Source organism: Xiphophorus couchianus, chromosome 7 (assembly GCF_001444195.1).
Source record: "Xiphophorus couchianus chromosome 7, X_couchianus-1.0, whole genome shotgun sequence".
Taxonomy (NCBI): Eukaryota; Metazoa; Chordata; class Actinopteri; order Cyprinodontiformes; family Poeciliidae; genus Xiphophorus; species Xiphophorus couchianus.
In genome coordinates this window covers 32,993,529-33,005,303 of record NC_040234.1, presented here as the reverse complement: position 1 = coordinate 33,005,303, position 11,775 = coordinate 32,993,529, and the positions used below count along the sequence as shown (strand labels likewise).

Below are 11,775 nucleotides of genomic sequence, written 5' to 3'. Positions count from 1 at the left end.
TGTTTTCCTGAGTTTAATAAGTGTCATATTGTAAAAAATTTCCAGAAAGAAAGTTTGATTGCTTTGGAGCAACTTCCTGCTGTGTGAGCTCATGGTGACAGTGGAAACAGATAACTCCCTTTAAACAGGTAGAAAAACTATTTATTTTAAAGTGAAACTAACCCCCAAATCAACTGTTTTTTGACAATAAGCCGTCTATTTAGGTTATTTAGTCTTTTAGCTTTATTTTTTTAAGCAAATCTTGACATTTTCACCAAAACCCGATCTAGAATTTTTTTCCATATCAGGAACATTACAGATATCAATTTTGGATATCTAGTTATGACTTTATTTCAAATTTAATTGACCTTTCATATTTACAGACACATTTTTATTCATCCTCAATCGACGTTCTTCAAATGCGTTGTAACACTGACTGCTACAGGAGACCTTTTTCATCACCATCAACAATAAATTTTAAATTAAACGAGTTACGGCAACATTTAGTTTTTGGATCAATAAAGTAATTGAATTGTTTAAGGTGTTATGTTTAACCTTCCACAGTGAGCCGGGCCTGGGTCTGGTCCTCTCCGTACTGGTTCCAGGCCCGGCAGCTGTAGGCCCCAGTGTCTTCTGGGAAAACCTCCTGGATCAGCAGAGTGTAGCGGTTCTCCTCCCTGAGGAGGTGGAAGTCCTCCGACTCCGACACCTCCTGCCCGTCATGGAGCCACATCACCACAGGAGGAGGCTCACCTGCAGGTCAAAGGTCATCTCAGTCCATCTGAGTCCTCTCTGCAGTGACTGAATTCTGAATTACTGAATTATGACTGAATTCTTCATATTTTTAAAAAAGAAATACCTCTAGGAGTAATTTATCAGCTCAACTCAGGAAAAACTGGATGCAGAATTTAAGTTTAAAATATGCATGAAATAAATTACTTGAATTTTATCCCAAACAGTAAAAACTAAAATTTTATTTTACATAAGATCAGCAGGAAAGATTCTGCTGTTTTTGGTTTTGATAATGCTGAACGTATAAAATAGTGAAAGTATAATAAAGCTTCTTCCTACACTTTGTGTTTTTGCCATTGATAGGAATTTAAATATTGTTTATCTATTTCTGCATTAACGTTGTCTTGTCAATTAATTGCATGATAAATCAAAACAAGTTCAATAATTTAAATTTGAATAATTTTTTGTATTTTTTCCTCTTTCTACCAAAAACTGGACGACAAAAGTTTTCAGTTGGTGTTTTGGTCTCAACTAGATCTTTTTTTGGAAAGACAACTTTGTTTACAGTCTTCATAATTAATTTTATTTATTGTTCCTGTTGTTTTGTGTATTTATTTTTTCATATTTAAATGTCTTTCAGTTTCTGTGTTAATTAGAATTTAAAGTTTATCAATATTTGAGAATGTGTTCTTACATTATTAGGTTATTATCATTATATTAATTGAAAATGGTATCAAGTTAATACCATAGTTTATCGCAATAACTCTGAGACAATTTATCCTCCCAGATAAATTTATCATTACAGGCCCACAGATCGCTTCAGCAACCAGCGATAGAAAAGAGATGCAGAGCGATCTGCAAACAGCTTATATGGAGAGAAGTCCCTGTGGAAACTCATTACATAACACACACACACACACACATGCACAAACATCGCGCACACACACACACGGGAGTGATGATAAGAGGGATGGAACTTCAGACTGCAGAGAAAAACACACATTCACTGCAAAAACATAAAATCTTACCAAGTATTTCTGTTCTAGTTCTTAGTAAACTCAAAATGAGACAAAATTAACTTTTCATCAAGATACAGGAGTTTGTTTTATATCAATAATTCCTTAATATTAAAGTGAAAGTACTAGTTCCTTTGGCAGATTATTTCACTTATAGAAGGGGAAATATGTCTTGTGACAAATAAAATAATGTTCCAGTCAATAAAATCAATATTAAGGAATTATTTACTTAAACAAGCTCCTATTTCACGCTGAAAAGTGACTTGTAAGATATTTTTGTCTTATTTTAAGTGTATAAAGATATTTGAACTTGAAACTAGAACTAAAATACTTGGTAAGAGTTTGTGTTTATGCAGTGTTTAAATGCTTTCTAAACTTGATGCCACACATCGTGATTCTGACTCTAAATAATTTTACTACCGTCCATCTTTCTGCTCAGTAACCTGAACTTTACCTGACCCAAACACCAGGATCTATTTACTGGTTTTATGAGGACAAACCAGATATTTGTCCCAACAACAAGACAAACACAAACAGAGGAAATGAAGAGGCAGGACTACAGTCAATCTGTCTTCATCTCATCTGCACCGTGTCCCTGGAGATCAGACAGGAAATACCACAGCACGCACACACACACACACACACACACACACACACACACACACACACACACACACACACACACACACACACACACACACAGAGAAACACACACCGCTCAGCTCCACCGTCATGGAGACTCTGCTGCCATCCATCACTTTCAGATCGCTTAGACGGCGAATGAAGCAAGGAGCCCGACCTGCTGCTGCGACCTCTGACCTCTGAGACTGCACCATACCTGCAGCACAAAAACACACAAAGAAGAAACAATCAGAAATCGTCCAACATGACAATCAGCTGATCTATTAGATTGGCAACTTCACTGGGAAAACAAAAACTCTTACCAAGTATTTTTGATCTAGTTTCTAGTGCAGATATCTTAGTGCACTTAAAAAAAGATGAAACTAACGTACAAGTAACTTTTCAGCAACATAGAGGAGTTCGTTTTAAGAAGTCAATCACTCTTTAATATTTGTTCCACTGGCAGATTGTTTCACTTTTAACAAGAACTTTTCCCCATCTTATAAGTGAATTTATCTGCCAGTGGAACTAAAAAATGCATGTTTTAATTTTTTACTTTTGTGTAACCAAGTTGCTATGTGTTGCAGATTTCTGCCCAGATCCCTCTTGAAAATAAGATCAGGATCTCAAAAGGATTTTTCCTGGTTAAATAAAGGAAAGAAAGAAAGAAAGAAAAGTATTTTTTCATCATTATTAAATAATTAATATTGCAAAACAAGCTCTTGCTGAAATGTTACTTGTAAGTTAGGTTTGTCTTATTTCAAGTGAACTAAGACATATGCACTCAAAACTAGACCAAAAATACTTGGTAAGATTTTGTGTTTTTGCAGTGCAATCATCTGACCCAAGATGCTGAAGGACACAGAGTACTGGACGCTTCCTTATTGAAATGTTTCCCAACATCACTGCAGCAATACTCCAGCTCCAATGAGTCTGTAAATCTGAATCAGACGTTATTAAAATCAGATGTTTGACTTTAAGGCAGAAGCTCAGGCTGATCACTGATCCGTTTCCTCCATCATTTGATCACTGATCAGATGTACAGACGTGTGAATGGAGGTTTCCAATCTCCAACTGATGGAGGAAGCTACAATCAGCTACGAATCAGTGTTGGATCTGATTCCAGATCAGATCTCTGGTCTCCTCCTGCAGCTTCCACAGATTTCCCATTAAACTGGGAATGTTGTCAGACCAGAGGAGGAGAGTCAGCGACGGAAAGCATCACCGTGTTCCTCACTCAGCCGTTTCCTTATAAGGAGAAAGGATTTCCTTTTCCTCCCTGCATCTGGCACACAAGCCCAACGGCCTGTTTGCTGAGTGTGTGTGAACATACAAGAATATCTGTGTGTGCACGTGAAAGGTTGAACTTTTGTACTCAAGTGGTTTTTTTCTTCTGTGTACATATCAGACATACCAGAGAGGACACTGTGTGAAAGAAAGAGAAAGAGGGAGAACGAGAGAAAAACAAAAGTAGAAAGAAAGAATGACAGAAAGTTAGAGACAAAATTACAAAAGAAAAACAATGACAGAATAATAGAAAGACAAATATAGAAAGAAAAAGCTAAGACAGAAGGAAAAAGAAAGAAATGAAGGAGAAAAGAAAAAAGGAAAGATAGAATGACAGAAAAAACGATTGACAGAATAATAGACAGGATAAAAGAAAGAGACAAGCAACAGAACAAATGACAGAAAGAAAGAGATAGAAAGAGAGCAAGACAGAGACTGGAAGAAAGAGAGAAAAAACGGATGTTTTTCTACTTTTTCTGAATATTTAAAGCTCTGACATCTGAATTGTTTTCCATTTGTAAATAATCTTTTTCTCTGTAGATTGATGAATTTAAAATACTTTGGAAAGTTCTCCAAGGTCCTGGTTCTGTTCTCCTTTTTGGTCTTTTGTTAACCCACCACAGTTTGATAAAAACTGACACACAGCTGATGATCAGCAATACTCATTCAACTCTATAATAAATCACCTCATGTTTTCTAACTAAGTGCAGAATAAACTCATAGTTTTTAACTCAACATATTTTTTAAAATTTTCAACAGGTTCCACATAATTGTATTTTCTTAACAAAGCAAAACAAGATATGATAATCTTTTGTCTTTAATAGAGTAAAAACAAATTAGCACAACTAACAGTTGCTATGTGCTAACCGTTAGCTGTGCTCTGAATTAATTTGTCCGTTTTTGGGTGAAGAGAAGCTTGAGTGAATGAGTTTCATCATAAAGGCAGGAAGTTGTATCAAACAAAATGGCCGAGCTGTTTACCGTGAGGTCATTGTGAGGGGCTGAAAACACAGATTTGTTATTAACAGATTCTCAGGTTAATTCTCTGTTTTTGCATCGAGAAAGAAAAAGAGGAAGTGGAAAGTGGCTAAAAGACTGATAAGAGCTATTATGTCAGTTCAACTGTTTGGAGAAGAAGCTGAACTGAAAATAAAAAGCTGATTAAATTCACAGCTGTAAGACGCAGAGTTTTGTTTTGGCCTCAGATCAGGTTTTAATGTCCACACATGGACATCAGGAGGACTCAGTGGGCTGAGTGGGTCAGTTTGTGGGAATCTGCTGATATTTCACTGACTTTGTTTAGCTGGGGATTTCCTGCTTCTGTCAAATTTTTCTTCCATTCTCTGATTTTCCTTATAAAGCTGTGATGATGGTTTCTGTTTTGCATGCTGATGAATGATTGGCCGACTGATAAATAAATTTAGGTTCTTCATAAACAACAAATCAGACTCATGAAAACTTTTATAAACCCAGTTCTGTTCACACAGGAAAAATAAGTCAATAACTTAATATTGATGAGTATCTTCTTGTGCAACAATAAAACTAATGCCACTGCTTCTGACAAGAGAGAAAGCCAAACTATTAAATGTCATAAAAATAAATGTTTATATTCAATTTAATGAGAAAATACTTCAGCTTCTCTAACAAACCATTCAGTGACTTTGATTTAGTGGCTAATTTATTACAAGTCATTAACACTTATGTTATAAAAACAACTTTTTTACACTTAGACATAATCTGCCAGTCATTATATATTTAAATAGAATAGAATAAAATAGAATATTGGGTGAAATAACCTGATAGAAATGAACCACTTTGATTAAATAGATCATGTGAATTTATTTGAATTCCTGAAATGAAACAACTTTTATAGCAGAGGAGTCCAAGTTGTGGCTCTTGAAATGATTTTGATCGGCTCTGACTACAAGTCAGGAACGGTAGAAATGTGGCCAACAAACTAGAAATCAACTGGTGACCCAAAAATTTGGAAATTGTGTCAGAACATTTATTTATTTTTTTTTAAAGTTTGGATCTTAAAGGATTTATAGATCTCATAAAAATTTAAATTATTATTGAGCAGGCAAAATTTTTAAAAAAGAAAAATTATATATATATTATTATATATATATATCTTTTGCATTTTAAATTAAGGTATTTTGTGACCTGAAAGTTTCTTTCCTCATCAATGTTTGTGAATCGTCTGACCTTTGACCTGAACCTGGGCACTGCTCTCTGCCCGACCGTGGATGTTCTCCGCCACGCACACGTAGACACCGTCATCATGGCGTGATGCGTTCTGGACCATCAGCTTGGCCACGCCCCCAATATGTGAAGACCGAGTCCTGGGAGGAAGAGGACGACCTGAAGGAGGAAGAAGAAACTTCATCATCTTCATCCCAACAGAGCAGATCTTAGATGCTCAACAACTTTAGTGTCCGGCTAATCAAGGTTGGTGGCATTAACTCAATCACTTTGGTTACCTAGCAACAATCTGGCTAAAACAGAAAAAGTCAAGCCACCAGTTTGTTGGTAAGTGAGATGTTTAAAGGTGACTTATTATGCTTCTTTAAACAGGTTAGGATAAGTCTATGGCCGATATAAAACATGTTCATTACACGATTTACACAAAATTATTCTTAGATCGTGAGATTTTAGCTATTTAGGGCACCTTGTCACTTTAAATCCAAATAATCTGCTGCTGGTCACACCCCAAATTCAATGTTTACACTCGTACATGAAAATACAACCATACATCTTTGAAAAGCAGAAGTGGAGCCTCCTGCACAACCAGCAAGAATGCAGCAAGTGGTTTATGGATGGTAAGTCAACAACAAAACACCTGTCTTTTCCAGCAGCCGTTGTGCAGAGAAAACAGCAGTAAAACCAGCTGACCAAAAGTACTGGAGCTCAGTTTGGGTTGCTAGGTAATAGCGATGTCATTTACGATTATGACTCAACAATGGGGCTAGTTTTCCAGACACCAACATCCATTTATTGGTTGCCAAAAAGCGACTGGGTGTTCTTTTAAGCTCTTGGGCTGTTTTAGAAGCAGATGAGTCACAAATGGAAGTACAAAATATGAATTTTGCACAATACTGCCTCTTTAAAACAAAAATAAAACTAATAAATAATTATTGGTATGGACTGATATGAAACGGTTATATCATGATACGTTTTTCAGCCATATCGTCCAGCCTGATGTTTTATATGGGAGTTAGTTTGACCAAAAGTGTAACTGATGACTGTTGACTGATGACATTAGTCATCAGTTAAGTAGAACAAAGATAAGTTTACAATATTTAATTGTGAAGAAAGTTTCTAAGTTTTAGTTAGTTTAGCCGCAGCAGGAGGATTCAACCTTTACATCTGAGGTTTATAGCAGTTGCTGTGTGAGCAGATTTATTTCAGGCCCTCAAACTGTGGAGTAACTCTGGACTTCAGCTGGAGGAGTGACTGGATTGGCAGAGAGCAGGAGTCCCACAGCATGATGGAGTGCAGCTCTGAAACACGGTGAACTCGCTGTGCATGCCCTTGTTGGGTCGGCCAAACGCTCTCAGCGTGTTCCCGTGTGTGCGCTCCCTGCAGCAGCATGTTTTGTCTTTATATGGTTTCCAGCTCTTGTCCTGAAACTGTTCAACCGTCGAACGAGAAGCTCTCTGTAAAACACGACTGGTTGTTCCAGCTCTGAAAATCTCTCTCCTCTTAATTTGTCAGCTTTAGGAAAATACAGCAGAAACATTTTGGAAATAAAAAAAAACACCTCATCTGTCCTCCATCTCATGCATGCATGTTTTATAGTACAACATAAGATAATCAAGCTGTGCTAAGGCCACAATTTACTTAGAAACATTTTAATGAAGGTACTTTTATTTAATTTCAGATTAGAAATATCTACTTTTTCTCAAGCTTCTGTGACTTCCAAAATGTAAATGTTGCCAACAGTTTCCACTGGTTTCAAATTCAAATTCAAGCATACTTTATTGACCCCAAAGGGAAATTAAACGTTGTTGAAACTCATTAATTCAAAATTACTCAATGATAATTGCAGACAGGGATGGTTTTCCATCTTTTCATTAAACATCCTTTTACTATAATCCTTTTTCATCTTTAATATTTCTGCATTTTAAAAATCAGATCTGCAAGGTTTGGGATCCAGATAGAAAGAAAATCACATTTTTTAAATATAATTTACTGGACTGGTCTGTGATGTTTTACAGTGTTGATTTGATGCGTCTCTCTGTCTCTGATGTTTCCATTTTTCCATTCAGTTTTTTTTAATCAACTCCAGTTTTCTAAAAATAAAGTCTAAAAACAGAATCTCTTTCCTGACTTTAAACGGGTTTTCTCAGCAGGTTTCCTCTCTGCTGCTTATTATCTTATCTGGATTCATGTTTTTCTTTCTGTGCTCAGCCAACATGCATTCTGCCCCGTCGCCCGGCACAAACTCTGTTTAGCAAATCAAAAAGTTGCTGGGAGCCAAAACATGATAACACAATATATCTTCATGTAGAGCTCAATAAATAAAAAAATATGAGAAGAAATGTTTTCTTCTGTGTTCCTGCATGTCTGCTGCCCTCTGCTGGACACTTCAGCCTCATGCGTTTCATCCTGCTGAAACGTTTCTATTATTGCTGAGTGAGGACAACGTACTACAAAGGAGGAAAACATGCAGAAAGAAACTATTGAGTACATTTCTGCCAAAAAAGCCAAATATTTTCAGATTTATCTCAGAATCTCAGACATTTTTAAGAAATATGTATACATATATTTCTGAGCTCAAACAAATCAAAATAATTGCGCAAAAGTCTGAAATTTTGAGTTTCAAAAGTTGGAAATTTGCAGGAGAAAAAAGCGAAAATTTTGAAATTAATCTCAAAAATGTTCTGGGAAAAAAACAGGAAATTCCTGAGCTCCAAGATGAAAATTAGCGAGAAAGAAAACTTGGACATTTCGGATCTCCAAAGTCACAATTTTGCAAGAAAAAAATAAATTTTAAATATATATATATATAAAAAAAACCTTGTAAATTCCTGAGATTAAAAGTTGAACAGTTTTGACTTCCAAAACTCAAAAATTTCTGGATGAAATTTACTTTTTTTCTATTGAAAATAGTATTGAAAATGGCCGTTATGCTCCGTTGCAGAGTTTTTTTTCTGTACCACTGACCATTGAGCTGCCAGCTGATGTTGGGGTCAGGTTTTCCCTCCACACGGACCTGCAGGCTGATGGACTGACCCTCTGACACGCTGCAGTCCTGCAGCTCACTGACGAACATCGGACACCTGGACGCACCTGAGGGGAGACAATGAGACACTTTGTCCTGTAAATGGACAAACGGAGGGACAGAGCAACTCTGGTGTGGAGGACGTACGATTGACGCGCAGCCTCCATGTTGCCGAGGCAACGTTGAGTCCCTCAGGAGTGGTGAGCTGACACCCGTACGTCCCGTTGTCCAGCTGCGTCACTCTGTCCATGGTGAGAATCAGACGAGTCCCGTCCCGTCTCTGCTGATGTCCTGGACCCGTCCTCACTGGGTTCCCGTCTCTGAGCCAGGTTACCATGGCGTCAGCAACAGACGAGACTGAAAGCAGAGGAATCTGATTAGAGTCAATGATTTTAAACAGAGATGCCAATTTACTAGCATCAAATGTTACGTTTTTTTTTTTTACCACATCAGTCACATAAAAATGGTTTATTTCCATGTTGTTGCTGTTTGTTTTTGTGATATTTCTTTGGGAATGTGACTGTAATAGTGACAAAGTGCAGGATTGGGGAATGTTTAGGTAAAGCAAAGAAGCTGGCAGAGGAAATAAGAAAATTACAAAGAGACAACAATTTTACTTTAACAACTTTTCTGAAATAAGTTACAGCCTGAAAAAGAATCTACAACAACAACAAAAGCATTTGAACATTGGCCAAATAAACTCTTCCTTCCCATGTTTGTTCTCTCCATGGTTGTACCTTGGCAGGTGAATGTGACCTGGGCTCCCTCTGTGGCCTCCTGGTCCAGAGGAACAGCTTCAAACCGCAGACCAGAACCTGATGCGGATCTCCTCAAAGCTCTGAAAGCAAACAGCGGGTCTGTTTGACAGCTACCACGAAAATACGTTTTGGAGAAAATAAATAAATAAATAAATAAATAATAGAGCTGGAATAGGCTCAGAAACTATTCACATAATTTCACAAAGCCTGCATCTGCATTAAAATGATTATTTGCATCAAAACTCTAAACTGTAACATAAAGTAACCGACAGTAGTTGTAGAAGGGGCTCTAACCTGCTGCAGCTGGATGCAAATGGCGCCACCTTGATTGTTTGAACCGGATCAGCTCGACTGGACTGAATCTGCAAAAAAAAATGTTTACATGATAAACGGAATCCTCCACATTCCTTATTTTAACATTTTAATGCAACTTGTAGCAGGTCAAAGAGTTTAGTTCAGATATTCTTAAAAACTAATACAAAGTGGAAAGAAAACGAGCGGGTCATTCCAACACAGTCTTACTCTTAATTGACACCACGTCATTTTCGAAATGACGTCACTGAGACAATGGCGCCACCCGGTGAATATATTTTGCAAACTCTTCCTGAGTTTTGTTCACAGTACAATTGTATTTGTTGTTTATTATAATAAATAAAGTTTTAAAAAAAGAATATATTTTGCAAACCAGTAATATGGAAGGTGTTCGAATATGAATAATTTTGGTGTTCATATAATAATTTATAATATTATTAATTAAAATATAAAAAAATCAAAATCAGACAAAATTCAAATTTCGCCCAAATCAAACAAACACAGTTTGGGTTGAACTTCAATTTAATATATTGTATCTTAAAATTAAAGTTATTTAATCATTTAATATTATATTATTATTTTGGTTTCTTTTTTTTTTTTGTTAATGGTTTCTAATTTGAAGATCCTAAAACTGGATCGAGACTCACCATCAGTATTGAGTTTAATAATTAATAATTAATTGAGTTTAATTTGACGGATCAGATTTATTTGACCTGAAATGTAGTTTTACTGTTGGCCAACAGAGGGCTCTCTTGTGCAGAACCGTGTAGTTGTGAAATTAACAATTACTTGCTTTATCCCGTCTCAAATTGTCATTTAAGCGCGATTCTAATCATAATGACTTGCGTATTCAGCTTGGTTTAATTTAATAATGACACAGTTAAAAAACCTGCTTGAAAAGAAAAGGAGTAAACATTTAATCTATGTTGCCTTCAGTTACCTGAGCGGCAGCAGTACTCTTTCCAGCCACGTGAGGGAGCTCTACAAGAGGTTTGCTCCTCCGGGATGCAGTTTGTCCTTGCTGCTGGTCTGCAGTCGACCTGCCAGGACTGGGAGAAATGCTGTCCTCTACTGGTTTCCTGGCTGGTGGTTCCTCCGATGGATGAACGCTGCAGTTTTTCAACAGTGGGATGTTTTGTTTCATCTTAAAGTTTTAACATGTGGCATCCAGCAGGAAAGTGTTAGTTTTGTGATTATGTGCAGAAAAAAGGACAGCTTAAGTCTTCAAACTGTGGCCATCTTTATAAAAAAAAAAAACTCAAGATGTTATTTGCCAAAAAAAGGAGAAACCTCTATAACACCTCTAAAATTCAACACAGCAAAAACCTTAGTGAAAAGTATCTTAGCACATTAACTTAAAAGTATCTTTTCAGCCAAATATAGGAGCTTGTCTTCATTGAATAATTCCTTAATACTGAGGAAAAAAATACTAGTTCCACTGGCAGATTATTTCACCTGTAACAAGACATTTTCCTGATGTTAGAAGTGAAATAATCTGCCAGTGGAACTTATATTATTTACTTGTATTATAAATGATTTACTTAAAATAAGCTCCAATATCTTGCTGAAAAGTTACTTGTGAGTTAGCTTAGTCAGTTGCAGTAGCAACTAGACCAAAAATATTTGGTAAGATTTGCATTTTGCAGTCAAAGCTGCTGTATTTTGAAAGCAGTGGTTAGTGGTTACTGTGCAGAGGCATTTCACTGATATGATCTTCTATACGTTTAACTTGAAATATAAAGTCTAAAAAGTTTGATATTTAGATTACATCCTGATCAGGTAGTTTTAGATAAACTTTGGTGTGTTAATGCTCTGAAAATGTTAGAGCAGAATGACTCAGCAAAGC

At 36.4% G+C, this 11,775-nt stretch overlaps 1 protein-coding gene across 3 annotated transcripts in view; it reads right to left on the bottom strand.

Moving 5' to 3' along the window:
- The window catches only part of mylka (myosin, light chain kinase a), a 59,072-nt gene that overhangs the window by 33,670 nt on the left and 13,627 nt on the right, over positions 1-11,775 (bottom strand). For all 3 annotated transcript variants that reach the window (XM_028024232.1, XM_028024233.1, XM_028024231.1), the window contains exons 8-15: positions 10,870-11,038; positions 9,912-9,979; positions 9,597-9,697; positions 9,007-9,216; positions 8,802-8,927; positions 5,841-5,996; positions 2,443-2,565; positions 535-732 (exon numbers count right to left, since the gene is read on the bottom strand). In XM_028024232.1, the coding sequence (XP_027880033.1) occupies positions 535-732; positions 2,443-2,565; positions 5,841-5,996; positions 8,802-8,927; positions 9,007-9,216; positions 9,597-9,697; positions 9,912-9,979; positions 10,870-11,038 (1,151 nt within the window). The remainder of the gene's footprint in view (positions 1-534; positions 733-2,442; positions 2,566-5,840; positions 5,997-8,801; positions 8,928-9,006; positions 9,217-9,596; positions 9,698-9,911; positions 9,980-10,869; positions 11,039-11,775) is intronic.